At 41.6% G+C, this 19,846-nt stretch overlaps 1 protein-coding gene across 2 annotated transcripts in view; it reads left to right on the plus strand.

Moving 5' to 3' along the window:
• Positions 1-19,846, plus strand: part of LOC102455501 (neuroendocrine protein 7B2) — a 98,233-nt gene that overhangs the window by 71,170 nt on the left and 7,217 nt on the right. For both annotated transcript variants that reach the window (XM_025189462.2, XM_006132692.4), the window contains exons 4-5: positions 450-562; positions 10,388-10,441. In XM_025189462.2, the coding sequence (XP_025045247.2) occupies positions 450-562; positions 10,388-10,441 (167 nt within the window). The remainder of the gene's footprint in view (positions 1-449; positions 563-10,387; positions 10,442-19,846) is intronic.

Raw genomic sequence — 19,846 nt, forward strand, 5'->3', positions numbered from 1 at the left:
TAATCAAAGAGTTGATGGGTTCTAGAGGATTCTAGAGAAATTTCTTGTGGTAGCTATTAAACTGCACAAAAATCTCTTTCACATGGGGATTTTTTTTTAAACTGGGAAGAATACAGTGTTTTGTCTAAAAAAATATTGTCTGTGCCCTTGATTGCTTGTGATGCTGATGGCAGAGGTGGGAGGAGGGTAGGAGTGGAGGAGTGGAACTGGAAAAGCAGTAGATTTAACTTTCCAGTGGGCTGCCTTTAAAAAAGACTGTTAAAAAGATTAAAAATACCCCGATTGAGTCTTTTCAAAGAGAAAGCTGTGTAGCATCTACAGCACCCCAGTTTTGTAAAAATGTGTATAAAATAACTGAATTTAAGAAATTTTGCAACTAAATATGAGTTGATCATAGCACACTTTGCAAGTTTGTAAGCAGTCAGTGCTTTCTTATTGCTTTTTTGCAGCTGATGATGGGTGTCTAGAAAATACACCAGACACTGCAGAGTTCAGTAGAGAATACCAACTGCACCAACACCTTTTTGATCCAGAACATGACTATCCCAGTCTTGGCAAGTGGGTGAGTAAATTATTTTTATTCATTTTTGCTGAGTGTTAGAATGACTCCTGGATCTGCTAAATGGTACCATAGCGTTGTAAGGAACAGGCTGTGAGTTTCCTTCTCCTGAAAAAGGAATCACTTGAAAGGAAACCTCTTAAAGAGATGTACCTACTCCTATTTAAAATACATCAATATCAAATTAATGGCAAAAAAGTGAAAAATATATTACTGATCAATAGGCAATAAAAATTACAGAAAATAGAAGCTTCTAGTTTATCACCTATCCTAAAGCGTGATGGTTATGTACTTGTTAAATCCAACTACCCAAACAGATCATATTCAGATTATAAGACACTGGCCACCAAACCTATTTATAGCATTTTTTAGCACAAAATTTCAGATCATAAGTAAAGACCAGGGCCCAGGTTTTTAAAATTATCTGGTCAATGATTAATTTTACATTCAAGGTGGAAAGCTGAGATCTTCAAACGAAAGTGGGTGCCTAGTTCCCAGAGGAATCAAAGGTGCCTTAAATACCTTTTAAGGATTTAGGCTTATGTGACTTAGACAGCTCAGTCCCATTTTCAAATATGACATATGCATAATTGACTCTTAATGAGACTTAAGAGCTTAAATCACTTAGACCTTATAATTCTGAGCAGAGTAATTCCCGAATACCTTTAAAAATCCGGGCGCAGGAGACAAGTCGTTGGAGATTATACTATTAGCTAATGGTCATTCATGACCAAATGCAGCTACTCTTGGGCATGCTAAATAATAACTTTCAATATTACTATATGCAGAGTGATTTCAGTGGACTACTCATGGAGAGAAAGGTATCATTCAGCATCCACAACGGTGGCAGAATTGATTCCTTCCAGACTGAGTTTTATTATTCATTTCACTGAGGTCAGGATCAGGCCTTGAAATGATCCAGTTGAAATATCCTCAGTCTGTAGCTTCCCTCATTTAAAGAGACTTTTTTTCCAATAAAATTACATTGAGCCGAAACAGTATTACAAAATGAGTTTATTTTTTTTGGTCCAAAATCAGTTTTTAAATGAATCCTGAATAACAAATATAGCAAACAAAATAGGGGCAAAATCTTGCTTTGTGCATACAAGTAGTATAATAACTTCAGTGAGATTACTTACATGAGAACACAGGCCAGATTTGGTCTGAGGAGAGTTCTGCTTCTTAATCTTAAAAGACACATTACATCAATCGGCTGTCTAATACCAAATCCAATGTAAGACAACAATAGCAGGTCATGACTAGCACTTATAGAGCAAATCAAGACATCTCATACATAATTGTAACTGTTTAGTGTAGATAATCTTACTCAAAACCAGCTATGCAGATATGGATAAACAGACGTGCTTGGCAGTGCCTCCTCTTGCTGTAATCATGAGACAATGATACATCATTTAGAATCAGCCCAGCTTTAGATTTATAGCCTTAATTACTTAACTTAAATGATCCCTAAAATTCTAGGCAAAATCAAGCCAAAAATCCAAATATTGTAGACTCTTAATGCAGTCTAAATAATTAGCATCAAAGTTGTAATATTAAAAACACCAGATGGTGAACTAAATACACTGTTTATGCCAGATAACGTTGTTAGTTTTCTTATTACTCATAAGTAATTAATTTTCATAATGCCATTCTGAAGACTATAAAAATATGTCTGCAAGTTTTTGGCCTATGACAGCATTTCTGGACCAGGGTACATCATATTATGTTGTCACTAACAACTTATGCTAAATAAATTGTGGGCAATCATTAGTTAATATTGTAAGATACCTTATCTTGAGCTTTGGTGGATTTTTTTTTAAAGTTTTCCATCAGTTACTATTAATTCAGGGAAAAAAAAACTTCCCACATATGGATTAAAACAAACTGTTTGCTTCCTGACCAAAATTATATGTGGCAGCAGGAAAGCCACGTCCAGATCTTTTTAATTAGAAATGAAACAGCTGCTAATATCCATGAACAGCTGCTAATATCCATGAACAAATATTCAGTTGAGATCCAAGATTGTTGGCCCAATTGCTTCCTCATCATACATTGCTAGATATTAAAAAGAGTAAGAAATACAGTAATGCTGCTGTTGAAGAACTATAGCAAAAGGGCAGTCTACAAATTAGCTAATTGAGATTTTTTAAAATAACAACCATGTGATAAGGTGACACAGGGCCTTTCAGTTTTAGGTCACTGATTGGAATCTGTCTTAGATATGAAGTGAATGAGCAAAATAGGCTGTTCATAGACGTGGATTATCTAGTAGATAACTGTAGTGCACCCATATCCCTCTCACTCCCTGCAAACTCTCTCTCCAAAACAATTACCATAGCTACCTTTAGTTGATGCATATGTTGGCAATTTCAGTCGAGAGGCCAAGGACTGACATGGGGGGGGGGGGGGGGGGGAGGGGATTGTATTATTTTAGATCAGATTTCCCCAATTGGTCTGTGTGACTGGAGTAGGTAAATTTCTGTAATTAAGAATCACTGTACCCAGTGCCTATAGCATCAGGGTGTCTTCTATAATATAGCTCAAATGTGGCCATCATTTTAGGGAAGGGATCACTGCCTAACCTAAGCCCCTCTTGGGATCTTGACAGCACTGGGTCAGCGACCTACACTGTTTGTGATTTCACAGGTCCCAGAGCAAACAGCCTGTATTCCCTTAACATTAATAGTCAAAGCTGAATTTGCAGATTAAGTAATGTTGACTTGTTTAGGAAAGAGAGGAAAGAAATAGATTTTTTTAAAGAAAATAATATACTTGAGTATTATTGTAGTTATTGAACTTTGTAACACCCGTGTGTGTGTGTGTGAGAGAGACAGACTGTTACTTCAAGTCTGAAAACATAATGGCTGTGTCTAGACTGGCCAGTTTTTCCGGAAAATCAGCAGCTTTTCCGGAAAAACTTGCCAGCTGTCTACATTGGCCGCTTGAATTTCCGCAAAAGCACTGACTTCCTATTGTAAGAAATCAGTGCTTTTTGCGGAAATACTGTGCTGCTTCTGTTTGGGCAAAAGTCTTTTTCCGAAAGACTTTTGCGCAAAAGGGCCAGTGTAGACAGCAGAGTTTTCTTTTCTGCAAAAAAGCCCCGATCGCGAAAATGGCGATCGGGGCTTTTTTGCGGAAAAGCGTCCGTGGCCAATCCAGACGTGCTTTTCCGAAAATGCTTTTAATGGAAAACTTTTCTGTTAAAAGCATTTCCGGAAAATCATGCCGGTGTAGACGTAGTCACTGTGTAAAGGTTAAATAATGGTAGCAATAACTTCCTAAGGAAGATTTGAGCCATATTGATATAGTTCAGTTATATTTAATGGAGATAAGTTATCATTGATGGCATATTATTATCAGTTCATGTATAAGCATGTCAGTCCTTTTTTTGTGTGTCTGAAATGGAAACATGCATAGATTGACTTGTTCACTTCCAATTTTTATAGTGATCTTTATGCTTCAGAGGATAAGAGATTCTAAAAGACTGCTGATTGTATTTTTCTTGCCATGGGACAGATGCCTGAGGCTGGTGAGATGCCTGAGATCACATGAGTTTGGTGATTCCTCCTTAAGCATGTATCTGCTAGTGCTGAGATCTCTTACCTTCTGGCCAGAGAAACTTCGCTTTTTCCCCCTTTCTTCCTTTCTGATTAAACCTTTTCTTTTGCAATAGGGAAATATTTTCCATCTGGATCCAAAATCTCTTCACCCCCTAGTTTCTGTCTCAAGCTGGTGATACCCATATAGAGAGGTGCATGAGCTGTTGCTGGCAAGCAAAATAACTTCCATTACAATTTACTCTTTCACATAGGAATATTTCTTAGACTGGCTGACTGCAGAAGTTTTAAACATGCTCATGCTATGGAGTATAGCCAGAGGCAATAGAGTATAGCCAGCCTATCTGACTCATTCTGATACATGTGGAGAACTAAAAAACAATGACATTTTTAACAACATTTCTGTATATTGAAGCAGGAAATAACATAAATTCCCATCTCTAGGATAGAAACAGTGCTGGTTTAGCTTATCAGTTAGAGTGGGTGAACCAGAGCCAGTTAAAAAAAAAGAGAGAGAAATGATGAGCAGGAGCATAAGTGTACCAGAAGATCCAGACCTCAGCATGAAAGAAATTGCTATCCCTGATCCTTAGACCTTGTTGAACGTCGGTAGCTAGCACTTTATGGATTTCTATTTGTACTGACTTTTTTATATTTACTTAATATTGAAAAAGCTGATGGGAAGCAGAATAGTACAATATGATGACCAAATCTCATCCTATTGGATCTGGAGTTTCCAGGTGTTGAAATGAGCAAAGAAGTAATTTTTGGACATCTCAGAAAGAACAGCTTCCTCCTTAAAGACTTGACATTAGGAAGTTGACGTCCCACCTTTGTCTCCCAGAAAGATGTCTGTCCCACTAATCAGGGATGGTTCTATGTAAACAAGTGAGGATCTCTTTAACAAATGGGGGAAAGGACTCCATTAATATGTTTTATGGCAGCCTTGTAAGGTTAGTATAGCTGAAAACAATTGCTGTTCAATAAGGACAGGTGGTGTTACATGTTTCAAAAGAGGTCATTCGCAACTGAATTAGCAGCTTGCTCACAAGAAATTAACTGTTGCACAAAATAGAGGGATGGTGTGGTTTGCAGTGAGCTGTGCCACTTGGCTTTTCAACATTGGTTAGTCCATCTAAAGAATAAAGAATTTGATCATTTTCCAGCCTGACTCTGAAGGCATTTTGATGTTTTAAAATAGATTTTTACAAATGCTTGTACATAGTTATATGTGCATTTTTATGGTAATTGTGCATATTAACCGCCAAATAACTGACTTGCAATAATTGTAATAACAGGGAGCACCAATTATGTGGACACATTTTTTCCCAATCACATTTTTAAAGAGGGGGCAGTAATAATGATTATTAGGTAGGGTCACATCAATGGTTGACCTTTTTTAATGTTGGATGCTAACAGGTTCTTCAGTTCAATGCACTATATTTCCAGTTTGTACTGTTCATAAAACTTCAGATATGAAGACTGTGAGACCTGGAGATTCTGAGTATAATGATAAAAAGTATTTCTCTAGTGTGCAGCGTTGCTATTGTATTTTTCCTTTTAAGTAAATTATGCTAAATGGTCCTATATATCCAAAGCATGGAGCTGGGCATCCGCATTTTCTTGAAATCACCAAAGAGATCTAAGGAGAGATCCCGCCCTCTCCTCCCCAGTCTATGGCATTAGTCAGTTGGGTACAAACATCATAATCTGAGCACTTGGGCCCAAGGTCAGACCCTAATGTCCAAAACTGAATAACTAGGCTGGGTGCTAGGGAAATGCACAGGGAGAAGCAAAAGGAAACAGGGCCCAAACACATACACCCATCACAGGCACATATTTTCAGATTTGCTTTTACCACATGAACACAATCTTAGATCATGTTTCATAACCCTATCTGCCCTGTGCTACACATTATACTTAAATGGTAGTTATGGTCTTAAATCATTTCCAAACAGACTAAACAAAATATGATCTTGTTGAGCGGGAACAGTTCAATTGTGAGGAATTTTCCTGCCTAATATGAGTATTAGCCTTAATAGCCATGCAAGTTTGTCTCTCTGAGAGATTTTTTCCCCCCCCGAATGAAAAGTATAAGGTCTAACAGCGGATTAAGATAAACTGCAAATGATGTGCTGGTTCTTACAGGGAATAATTTACTCATCTGTATTTTTTTTAAATATTAAAATGGAAGCTCTTCTTTGAGAGCTTGTTCATGTCTATTCCAGTGAGGTGTGTGTGCACCATGTGCACTGTCATCAGAAACTTTTTCCCTTAGCAGCACCGATTGGGCCAGCCAGAGAGCCCCCTGGAGTGGGGCCAGTATAGCATGCTAAATATGACCCTTCAGGCCTGACTGTCCCACTGTTCCTTTTCACTGTCAGTGGTGGTTTTGGAACACTGTTCAATTGTTCGCAAGTGCACCCTAGCCTAGTTGTTCTAGCTTAGTAGGTAGTTTATTAATAGTTAGTAATTTGCTGTTAGTGACTTTAGTTAGTAGGGTGATAGTTCATTCATTGCTACCCACTCAAGGAGGTGTATTATGCCACACGCCCAGGGTTTTAAGGCTTGTGGTTCATACTATAAGCCTAAGCTTAATAGTGACCCCCACAACTCATGTCTGCATTGCTTGGGGGAAGCTTATTAGCAAGAATTGCAAATCATTTATGCCCTTATACAAAGAAAGAATGGGACTTTCGCTTGAGGCAATTGCTAATGAAAGCTGCACTCAGACCAGTAAGACCTGAGCAAAGGTCTCTGCTAAGGACCTGCAGCACTGAAAATACCTGGCAGCCCCCAAGAGAGGGGAAAGGGGTTGCTCCTCTTACAAGTCTGTTAAGCCCTCCTACAGGCCAGAGGCCCTCCAAGCAAAGGGAAGCGACACCGTTGACTCCATTAGCTCAGGCACGGTTCAGTGAGCGGCTCCCCCATGACGGTGAAGAAGTGGAGTCAGTGAAGCCTACAATGCCTCATACTTTTGAGGCTGCCAGAGTCTTAATTGAGCTGATGACACCTTTGCCATGAACAGATGTCCCTAGACCTCTGGCACTGGCCAGGCACCTGGCCTTGCAAGGGAAGCCTTCTGTGATGTGATGTGCTCCCCGTCTCTGGACTGCACTGGTCAAGGCACTGCTCTGACTTGCCCGAATCCTGGTACCACTCACTAGTGCCAGCAGTGCCTTAAGCATGCAAGACACGAAATTCAGTGCTCCCCAGCACCGAATTATTGGTGCCCATTCCCATTGGGCTCTGACGTGTGACACTGTTTGCCAGACACTCTCCTGGCACTGAGGGACAGGCATTGTTCCTGATTGAGTAGCAATCATTGGACTTTACCTTCTCCCACCAGTACAGAGCTCCTCCACCACTTGTGCAGAGTTCCCTGGCTGAATACCATAGAGTTCCAGTGCTCACACCAGGTTCAGCCGATCCTTTTAGACAACAGAAAACTGTACACTAGGGTCACATACTTCACTAAGTGGAAAAGATGCACACCACATGCTGGTGTACCCAATGTTAGATAGTGCCAATCCAGGCACCTATCCCATCCTTTCTGGACTATTTACTACATTTGGATGAGCAGGAGTTAGCTTTATAATCTAACAACTAGTGGTCACTGTGGGGAGTTTGGTCAATCAGCATTCGTAAACCCCATGATTGTGTACTTCCTCAAGGGGTTGGAAAAGATCTACCCCCAGATGCAGCCATCTCTCCCTACAAGGGACCTTAACTTAGTCCTGTCCAAGCTCATGTACTTACCCTTTGAGCCCTGGGCCACTTCTTGCTCCTCTGCCTCTTGTGGCTTTTCTAGTGTCAATTACATCTGCCAGAAAGGTATCAGGGCTGAGACCACTCATATCCTAGTCCCCTTATACCATATTTCACGAGGATAAGGTGCAGCTCTGACCTTACCCAGTCTTCCTACACAAAGTGATCTCTCAGTTCCGCATGGATCAGGATATATTTCTTCCAGTGTTTTATCCAAAGCCAGATGCCAATGCACAGCAGTAACAGCTGCACTCTCTCTGGATGTCCATTGAGCTCTAACCTTCCATATTGATTATCCTTCAGGAAATCATCCCAACTGTTTGTGGCCCTCATTGACCATATGAAGGGCCTCCCTGTTTCTCCTCAGCATATCTCTTTGTGGATTACAGCCTGTATCCATAAGTGCTATAAACTAGTTGGTACCCCAGAGCCATTGATCATGGCCCATTCCACAAAGGCTCAAATCTTTTCGACAGCTTGCTTAGCCCAAGTCCCTACTCATAATGTATACAGGGCTGTGACCTGGTCTTCAATCCATACTTTCACAGCTCATTATGCCATTGACCAACAGTCAAGAAATGACGCTGCTGTAGATGGAGCAGTCCTACAGTCCATAATGCATTAATTCCAATCCCATCTCCTTGGAGTAGCTTGGGAGTCATCTAATTGGAATCAACATAATCAAGCACCGGAAGAAATAAAAACAGTTGCTCAGCTCTCATAATAATCCATTCCCTCCTTTCCCTCTATTGGAATAGCTGGCAAGAAGGCATTGAGGAGCAGTCAGGTCAACAGGGTTATATGTACAGTAAAATCCCAATAGTCTGGCATCCAATAGTCCGGCACTCCTGATAGTCCAGCATCAAAATGGCAAGAGCCTAGTGAGTGAGCTTCGGCAAAAAATGAGTCACAAGGTAACAGCGGCAGCAGCTGAACTGAGCAAAAAGGGTAAAAAAGGCTTTAAAAAACTAAAACATTACAGTATACTGTATGTACAATAAAAAGGATTAAGAACACTTTATATACAGTATATAATGTATACAGTATATATATATATATATATATATCCAGTTTATAGTACCTCCTGATAGTTCAGCATACTTGATAATCCGGCACCACCTAAGTCCTATAGGTTCCGGATTATCAGAAGACTACTGTAGTGAGCTGTACCAGTACTACACCAGGGAGCTAGCTCCCTGGTGATCTGATGGGTGCTGCTGGGGGAAAAGTTTACAACATCCATGCATGTGACACGCACACACCTAATTGGAATGCATGTGAACAGCACATCTCGAAGAACAATAGTTATGAAAGGTGAGTAACCTTTTATCCCCCCAAGTGAATTTGCTAAATGACTGTAGCCAAGAATGTCTCTCTTTGGCCAATTTCCTCTCTGTTCCTTTGCCTTTCTGGCACATCCCAGATGAAATAGTTGAGGTTGGGCAAGAGATATGCCTTGTGAATTTGGGTTTAATGAACATGAAAAGTACAAAACAGACAGTTTTGGCAGATGTCATTGTAGCTCTCTAAAATGTTTGTTTTTCTCGTATGAAGGCTGCATAGAGGGTAGAAAAGTTGTGTGAATTTGTCTCTCACTCCCTATTTATATGATCAATGTTAGGTAAGTTGTTTATAGCAGAATTAATGGCATTGTTTATATAGTATTTGTCTTTAAAAATGAAACTCACCGCATTTTCAGGTTGCTTCTTTTTTCTACAGTATAATCAGAATTGAACCAAAATCTGTTGAGCATGTGTCCGATATTCCAGACCTTATTCGAGTTCACTACGTGTATGAAATATAGCAATATGTGGAAACACTTATACAAACTTTGGTCACAAAGTCATATTTTTTTCCTCATCATAACTTTCCTTTCTGCCAAGACATTTTTGGCAGGTTTTAAAAGGTTCACTCTATTAAAAATGTTATAGACCAAATGCTTTTTAGAAACTTTATTGGGGGCACTACTTAAACAAAGAAAGGAGTGGGCACTAAAAGAATTTTAGCAAAACTTCTTTGCATAGAGAATAGTAAAATACTTACGGCAACAATATAAGTGACTAGGACAGCAATTTTTTAAAAAAGGAATATTGAAAGCATATACTGTATAAGGAAAAAAATTAAACAGGTACAATTATTTCAGAAGAAAGGAAGAGCTATAACAGACTGGTATCCCAGCTTTCTTGTATTTTTAACATTTCCCCACTTCCTGAGGCACTTATATCCTGCACACAAAAATGTACAGTACAGTATAACATCTCAGACTAATATGCTTGTGTTTTTAATTGTTGATGACACTGACTATTCTTGAAAAATAGCAAAATACTGTATTAGTGGCTGCAATAATCCACATGTTTCCTTGTGGTTTATCTTTCCAATAACATGGCATTCTGATCTAAACTGGTTTCCAAAATATTCATATGCTAATGTTTAAATGACACGGTCTTGCTTTAAAAGAAGAATTAACCAAATTTGATCCATATTTTTATATATATTTTTGCAGAATAAGAATTTACTCCTTGAGAAGATAAAGGGTGAACCAACAAGAAGAAAAAGGGTAATTGTCAGAATTCAACTTGTTTTAATTTTAATTCTCTGTAGAGCTGCTGAAGATTAAAAAGGTAAAATCATATTGCTGAAATGAAGAATCTGACTAATATGTCTGCATTGTAACTTAGAATACTACTTGAAGTCAAGACATTGCTGTGGTAAACTACAGTGTCTGGTTTAATAAAAATCCAACAAATCTAAGTGTTATGATTCTGTCGCAGTGAGCTGCATTCAGAAGATGTATTCAAGTGAAAACCTTTCATGTACAATCCTCAAAATTATATTAACTGGCTTTTTAAATATCTTTTATTTTGCCTAGGAAATGATTTTGGGTAACATGGATAATGGCTCTTTCAAATTGATTTAAAAAAATAGTTCTCCATAACAGATATGTGTAAAATCCATTAGCAATGCTAGATCCCTATAGAAAGTATTCTGCCTTCAGCTGCCTATGTCAACATGCCATAAAGGTGTAAATCACAGCAGATTTTGGCCCCATAATTAGTGTTGTTCCATTAGTTTCAGTGAATGTACTACTGATTTACTGCAGGTGTGAAAAGAGAATTAGGAGTATTATTCTGCATCCAGCTGTGTCACGAACACAACAGGAGGGATTCTTCTCTTGATGACTTAACACAAAGTGTCCAGTGATCACACAGAATTTTTGCACCCTCCATCTTGCTAATCGTGACTTCTCTCACTGCTCCTGTCCCTTCCTCTGTCTAAGAAAAGGTATTTGTCATTCAACTTTGTTGCTGCCGCATTTCTTAGTAAGAAGAAAATTGGACTTTGAAATTTAAAGTGCAGTGCCACACTGAAAAGTGACTGTTGTAAAATACAGCTTCAGGCTTCCATATTTATTATAAAATGAGCAGTTCTGTTTTGGAATAACTGAAGCAGAAAATAAATCCTACCCTGCCATTTAAACCAGGAAGCTGGAAGTCTAACTGAGTTCTTTCACGAACAGGTGAGTGCTAACAGGAAGTTTAGAGAGGGTGTTCTCCAGAAGCCTCTGCTGATTGGCTGAGCCTTGGTAGGGGGAGGGACTTTCAGGCACTCCAGGGCTTTATAAGGCAGTGGGCAAGTGACCAAGGAGCTTGGGAACAGGACAGCAGCGATGGATGGTGATGGGTCTGCTGCTGTTACCTGCACTGCGTGTGCTGTGTTTGTCTTCCTCCCGGAAGAAAGAATGGATTTCATCTGCACGAAGTGCAAGCTGGTCGACATTTTGGAAGAAAAAATTAGAGAACTGGAGGCCCAAGTGTTGACCCTACACTCGATCAGAGAAGATGAAGACTTCTTCGATAGAAGGCAACGTTTAATCCTTCAAGCACGGCAGGCAGAGGAGCCAGAGTCGGCAGTACATGACCAAGAACAGAACTGGCAGCATGTAACTTCTAGAAGGGGAAAAAGGCCAACACGGGAATCCCCCAGTGCTATAGAGGTAAGTAATCGCTTTCAAGCTGTCTCCACAGGCTCTGCAGTGCTGAAAGCTTTGGAAGGGACCTCACAAGGAAGAAACCAGAAGGGAACACCATCTACTGGAAGGCATGGGATGCGTAGTCCTAGGGATGGGGTTCCACGGCCACCACCCCCAAAAGAAAACGACGGGTGGTGGTGGTCGGGGACTCCCTCCTAAGAGGGACTGAGCCATCCCTCTGCTGTCCGGACTTGGAATCTTGAGAGGTATGCTGCTTACCGGGAGCTTGCATTCAGGATGTCACTGAGAGGCTTACCAAGCTGATCAAACCTTCGGATCGCTACCCCTTCCTGCTTCTCCACGTGGGAACTAATGATACGGCCAAGAATGACCTTGAGTGGGTTACTGCGGATTATGTAGCGCTGGGAAGAAGGATCCAAGAATTCGGAGCGCAAGTGGTGTTCTTGTACATCCTCCCTGTTGAAGGGAAAGGACTGGGCTGGGATCGTCGAATTGAGGACGTAAATGCGTGGTTGCGCAGGTGGTGTCGCAGAGAGGGCTTTGGTTTCTTCGACCATGGGACTCTGTTCCAGGTGCAAGGATTGTTAGGAAGAGATGGGATCCACCTAACGAAGAGAGGAAGGAGCATCTTCGTGGGCAGGCTTGCAAACCTAGTAAGGAGGGCTTTAAACTAGGGTCATCGGGGGACGGTGACCAAAACCCTGAGGGGAGTGGGAAAGTCAGATACCGGGAAGAAATGCATAGAGCAAGGAGCAAGAAAGGAGGACCCCAGTTTCGAATGGAGAAGATAGGGCAATCAACTGGTTACCTGAAGTGTTTGTACACTAATGCAAAAAGCCTGGGCAACAAACAGGAAGAACTGGAGGCCCTGGCCCAGTCCAAGAAATATGATTTAATTGGGATAACAGAGACTTGGTGGGATGACTCGCATGACTGGAGTGTTGTCATGGAAGGGTATAGACTGTTCTGGAAGAACAGGCAGGGGAGAAAAGGAGGAGCACTACGTAAGAGAGCACTACGATTGCTCTGAACTCCAGTATAAAGAGGGAGAAAAACCTGTTGAGAGTCTATGGGTTAAGTTTAAAGGAGCAAACAACAGCATTGATATTGTGGTTGGTGTCTGCTACAGGCCACCGAATCAGGTGGATGAGGTAGATGAGGCTTTCTTCGGACAACTGAGCGAAGCTTCCAGATCGCAGGCCCTGGTTCTCGTGGGGGACTTTAATCACCCTGACATCTGTTGGGAAACCAATACGGCAGTACACAGGCAATCCAGGAAGTTTTTGGAGAATGTTGGGGATAACTTCTTGACACAAGTGCTGAAGGATCCAACCAGGGGCCGTGCGCAGCTTGACCTTCTGCTCACAAACAGGGAGGAACTAATAGGGGAAGTGGAGGTGGGTGACAACCTGGGAAGCAGTGATCATGAGATGGTAGATTTCATGATCCTGACCAAAGGAAGGAAAGAGAATAGTAAAATACACACCTTGGACTTCAAAAAAGCAGATTTTGACTCCCTCAGAGATCTGATGGGCAGAATCCCCTGGGATGCTACCATGAAGGGGAAAGGAGTCCAGGACAGCTGGCAGTATTTTAAAGAAGCCTTATTGAAGGCACAGAAAGAAACCATCCTGATGTGTAGCAAGAGAGGCAAACATGGTAAGAGACCGGATTGGCTTACAGGGGAAATCCTTGGTGAACTTAAGCACAAAAAGGAAGCTTACAAGAAGTGGAAACTTGGACAAATGACTAGGGAGGAGTTTAAATGTATAGATCGAGAATGCCGGGGGGTTATCAGGAAGGCGAAAGTGCAAATGGAGTTCTGACTGGCTAAGGATGTGAAGGATAACAAGAAAGGTTTCTACAGGAATGTTAACAAGAAGAAGGTGATCAGAGAGGATGTGCAGCCTCTAATGGATGAAGGAGGTAACCTAGTGACAGATGATGTGGGGAAAGCTGAAGTACTCAATGCTTTCTTTGCCTCTGTATTCACGGACAAGGTCGGCTCCTGGACTTCTGCGCTAAGTGACGCAAGATGGGATGAAGATGAACAGCCCTTGGTGGGTAAAGAACAGGTTAGGAACTATTTAGAAAAGCTAAACGTACACAAATCCATGGGTCCGGACTTAATGCACCCGAGGTTACTGAGGGAGTTGGCAAATGTCATTGAGGAGCCTTTGGCTATTATCTTTGAAAAGTTGTGGAGATCGGGAGAAATCCCGGATGATTGGAAAAAGGCAAATGTAGTGCCCATCTTCAAAAAAGGGAAGAAGGACGATCCAGGGAACTATAGGCTGGTCAGTCTTACCTCGGTTCCTGGAAAAATCATGGAAGGGATCCTTAAGGAATCCATTTTGAGGCACTTGGATGAGAGGAAAGTGATTAGGAATAGTCAGCATGGATTAACAAAGGGCAAGTCGTGCCTGACCAATCTGATTAGCTTCTATGATGAGGTAACTGGCTCAGTGGACGTGGGAAAGTCAGTGGATGTTATATACCTTGACTTTAGCAAGGCTTTTGATATGGTCTCCCACAATATTCTTGCCAGCAAGTTAAGGGAATGTGGATTGGATAAATGGACGGTAAGGTGGATAGAAAGATTGCTAGAAGGCCGAGCCCAGCGAGTAGTGATCAATGGTTCGATGTTAGGATGGCGGTCGGTTTCTAGCGGAGTACCACAAGGTTTGGTTCTAGGGCCGGTTTTGTTCAATATCTTTATTAATGACCTGGATGAAGGGATGGATTGCACCCTCAGCAAGTTTGCGGATGACACTAAGCTGGGGGGAGAGGTAGATACGCTTAAGGGCAGAGATAGGGTCCAGAGTGACTTAGACAAATTGGTGGATTGGGCCACTAGAAATCTGATGAGGTTCAACAAGGACAAGTGTAGAGTCCTGCACTTGGGACGGAAGAATCCCAAGCATAGTTACAAGCTGGTGGCCAACCAGTTAAGTAGTAGTTCTGCAGAAAAGGACCTAGAGGTTACAGTGGATGAGAAGCTGGATATGATTCAACAGTGTGCCCTTGTAGCCAAAAAGGCTAATGGCATATTAGGTTGCATTAAGAGGAGCATTGCCAGCAGATCCAGAGATGTCATTATTCCCCTTTATTCGGCTTTGGTGAGGCCACATCTGGAGTATTGTTTCCAGTTCTGGGCCCCCCACTACAAAAAGGATACAGACGCATTGGAGAGGGTCCAGCAGAGGGCAACCAAAATAATTAGGGGGCTGGAGCATATGACTTATGAGGAGAGGCTGAGGGACTTGGGTCTGTTTAGTCCGCAGAAGCGAAGAGTGTGGGGGGGATTTGATAGCAGCCTTCAACTTCCTGAAGGAAGGTTCCAAAGAGGATGGAGAGAGGCTGTTCTCAGTAGTGACAGATGGCAGAACAAGGAGCAATGGTCTCAAGTTGTGGTGGGAGAGGTCCAGGTTGGATATTAGGAAAAACTATTTTCTAAGGAGGATAGTGAAGCACTGGAATGGGTTACCTAGGGAAGTAGTGGAGTCTCCATCCCTAGAGGTATTTAAGTCTCGGCTTGACAAAGCCCTGGCCGGGTTGATTTAGATGGGATTGGTCCTGTCTAGAGCAGGGGGCTGGACTTGACGACCTTCTGGGGTCTCTTCCAGTTCTGTGATAATGGGATGGTTTGATGAGATAACATGATCTTGGTAACTAATTGACCATTCATTATCAGTGGGAAATAGGTCAATGAAGGGATGATAGGAGTTACTATAGAGAACTTTCTGGGTGTCTGGCTGATGAGTCTTGCCCACATGCTCAGGGTTTAGCTGATTGCCATATTTGGGGTCGGGAAGGAATTTTCCTCCAGGGTAGATTGGCAGAGGCCCTGGAGGTTTTTCGCCTTCCTCTGTAGCATGGGGCACAGATCACAGCTGGAGGATTCTCTGCATCTTGGGGCCTTCAAAGTATTTGAGGGTTTCAATATGTGAGATGTAGGTGAGAGGATTATTCTAGGAGGGGGTGGGTGAGATTCTGTGGCCTGCACTGTGCAGGGGGTCAGACTAGATGATCATAATGGTCCCTTCTGACCTTGGAGTCTATGAGTCACACATCAGTAACAATAAGCATTCCATAATCAGAATTTAGTAATCAATTCTGTAAAAAAGAATCTTCCTCCTTCACCTAGATTTGTATTGGCTTTGCATTGCTAACATGAAAATAAAGTATCAACTTATTGTCAGTCAGTAAAGTGAGTAGGTGTGCCTCTGGGAGCAGATATGTGGTGTATTTTCATATAGTAGAACTCACTTTAAGGTAAGAGTAGTGAAACATGTACAAAAGAAAGAAAAATATTCTCTCTGTGCTGCCTGATGTAACAGGAATATAATGCTCATCATTGTCATGTGGGAGGAGGCGTGGGTAAGTGGCTAGTGCACTAGCCCGCAACTGAAAGACAAGGAGTCAAGTTCTCTACTCTGTTACAGGCTTCCTATCTGACCTTGGGCAAGTCACTGAGCCTTTTTATGCCTCAGTTTCCCATCTAAAAATGGGAATAATAGTTCTAGCTCCCTGTCAGTCCCCCAGTTCCAGTCCCTGCATTAAGAAGAGGATCAAGACATTAGCATTTTATTTAGATTATACGAACAGTTCTAGTCCATCCAATTATGTATATTTCTACCTTGAAGGGTTGTAGAATAGGTATAGGGCCTTTATTCTTTATAGTTAATGGATTTTTTTTTGCATTAAGCTTCTTTCGTGGGGGAAAGATTGAGTTATAATTATTAAAATCTTTCCTTAGGAGCTATTTTTTGTTCATTTACTAAGAATTAAAAATAGCAGACAGAAAATGAGTTTTAATAATTGCAGGTCAGTCATGCAATTGAATCAAACTAATTCTGTCTAAATAAGTTTTGTGTCAACATTCCTCTTAAAGATTTGTAAAGCTCCATAATGGAACTATATTATAGCCTACTTTTAGTTAACATTACAAATTAAAATCCCAGTCACATAAACACTGTGTGCATGTGAATAATCCATCAAGTTCATCTGATTTCTTTTCCTGTTGCAGATAAAGCACATAGGCTGTGTCTACATTGGCGCAATCTTGTGCCAAAGTGGCCGCTTTCACGCAAAACATGCTGCCTGTCTACACTGGTGGGGAGTTCTTGCTCAAGAACACTGACATTCTAATGTGTGAAATCAGTGCTTCTTGCACAAGAACTATGATGCTCCCTATGATGTTCTTGTGCAAGAGGCCAGTGTAGACAGGCAACATGAATTTCTTGCACAAGAAAGCCCAATGGCTAAAATGGCCATCAGAGCTTTCTTGCGCAAGAGAACGTCTACACTGGCATGGATGCTCTTGCACAAAAGCACATCTCTTGCGCAAAGGCACATGCCAGTGTAGACGCTCTCTTGCTCAAATACTTTAACGCAAGAACTCTTGTGTTAAAGGGTATTTCCGCAAGATCATGCCAATGTAGACGTAGCCATATAGTATATTACGTAGCCATATAGTATATTACGTATGATCGAGCTATAAAAGGAGCAATCAAGGACGATAAAGCCATTGCGGAGAAACTAAATGATTTCTTTGCTTCAGTCTTCACGGCTGAGGACGTTGGGGAGATTCCTGAATCTGCACTGTCCTTTGTGGGTGATGAATCTGAGGAATTGTCCTGGATTGAAGTGTCATTAGAGGAGGTTTTGGAACAAATAGAAAAACTTAATGTTAACAAATCTCCGGGACCAGATGGCATTCATCCAAGGGTTCTAAAAGAACTCAAATGGGAAATTGCTGAGCTATTATCTGTGGTTTGTAACATATCCTTTAAATCGGCTTCCGTACCTAATGACTGGAAGGTAGCCAACGTGACACCAATATTTAAAAAGGTCTCTAGAGGTGATCCTGGCAATTACAGACCGGTAAGTCTAACTTCAGTACCGGGCAAATTAGTCGAAACAATAATAAAGAATAAAATTGTGAAGCATGTAGAAGAACATAATTTGTTGGACAAAAGTCAACATGGCTTCTGTAAAGGGAAATCCTGTCTTACTAATCTGTTAGGGTATGTCTACACTACCCCGCTAGTTCGAACTAGCGGGGTAATGTATGCATACCGAACTTGCTAATGAAGCCCGGGATTTGAATTTCCCGGGCTTCATTAGCATAAAGCCAGCTCCGCCATTTTTAAAAGCCGGCTAGTGCGAACCCCGTGCCGCGCGGCTACACGCGGCACGGGCTAGATAGTTCGAACTACGTAGCGATTCCGATCTATCTGTACACCTCGTTCCACGTGTAGCTGCGTGTAGCCGCGCGGCACGGGGTTCGCACTAGCCGGCTTTTAAAAATGGCGGAGCCGGCTTTATGCTAATGAAGCCCGGGAAATTCAAATCCCGGGCTTCATTAGCAAGTTCGGTATGCATACATTACCCCGCTAGTTCGAACTAGAGGGGTAGTGTAGACATACCCTTAGAGTTCTTTGAAGGGGTTAACAAACATGCGGACAAGGGGGATCCAGTAGATATAGTATACTTGGATTTTCAGAAAGCCTTTGACAAGGTCCCTCACCAAAGGCTCTTGTGTAAATTACATGGCCATGGGATAAGAGGGAAGGTCCTTTCTTGGATTGAGAACTGGTTAAAAGACAGGAAACAAAGGGTAGGAATAAATGGTAAATTTTCAGATTGGAGAGGGGTAACTAGTGGTGTACCCCAAGGGTCAGTCCTGGGACCAATCCTTTTCAACTTATTCATAAATGATCTGGAGAAAGGGGTAAGCAGTGAGGTAGTAAAGTTTGCAGATGATACAAAACTGTTTAGGATAGTCAAGACAGAAGCAGACTGTGAGGGACTTCAAGAAGATCTCACCAAACTGAGTGATTGGGCAACAAAATGGCAAATGAAATTTAATGTGGATAAGTGTAAAGTAATGCACATCGGGAGAAATAACCCCAACTATACGTACAGTATGATGGGGGCTAATATGGCTACGACAAATCCGGAAAGAGATCTTGGAGTTATCGTGGACAGTTCTCTGAAAACTTCCACGCAGTGTGCAGCGGTGGTCAAAAAGGCAAATAGGATGCTAGGAATTATTAGGAAAGGGATAGAATATAGGACCCAGAATATCTTACTGCCCCTGTATAAAACTATGGTACGCCCACATCTTGAATATTGTGTATAGATGTGGTCTCCTCACCTCAAAAAAGATATTTTGGCCTTGGAAAGGGTTCAGAAAAGGGCAACTAAAATGATTAGGGGTTTGGAACGGGTCCCATATGAGGAGAGGTTAAAGAGACTGGGACTTTTCAGTTTAGAAAAGAAGAGACTGAGAGGGAATATGATAGAGGTCTATCAAATCATGAGTGGTGTGGAGAGGGCCGATAAAGAAAAGTTATTTATTAGTTCCCTAAATAGAAGAACTAGAGGACACCAAATGAAATTAATGGGGAGCAGGTTTAAAACTAATAAAAGAAAGTTCTTCTTCACACAGTGTGTAGTCAACCTGTGGAACTCCTTGCCAGAGGAGGTTGTGAAGGCTAGGACTATAATAGAGTTTAAAGAGAAGCTAGATAATTTCATGGAGGTTAGGTCCATAAAAGGCTATTAGCCAGGGGATAAAATGGTGTCCTTGGCCTCTGTCTATCAGAGGCTGGAGAAGGATGGCAGGAGACAAATCACTTGATCATTGTCTTCAGTCCACCATCTCTGGGGCACCTGGTGCTGGCCACTGTCGGTAGACAGGATACTGGGCTAGATGGACCTTTGGTGTGACCCAGTACGGCCATTCTTATGTTCTTATGTTCTTATCTGGTCTGGTAGAGGTTTAGGCTTCTTATTTTTCATAGAACTATGCTAGACTGCAATCACTATAGCAGTGACAAATACACTAAAGTAGTCACATAGAGGGGTAGACCTTCCAAGACTAATGATATGGGCATATCTTTTTGACTGATAAATCATTGGGAAGGCAACCCATCTGTTTAAATTTGACATTCAAATGTTTTT

This window comes from Pelodiscus sinensis, chromosome 4 (assembly GCF_049634645.1).
Source record: "Pelodiscus sinensis isolate JC-2024 chromosome 4, ASM4963464v1, whole genome shotgun sequence".
In the NCBI taxonomy this organism is placed as follows: Eukaryota; Metazoa; Chordata; order Testudines; family Trionychidae; genus Pelodiscus; species Pelodiscus sinensis.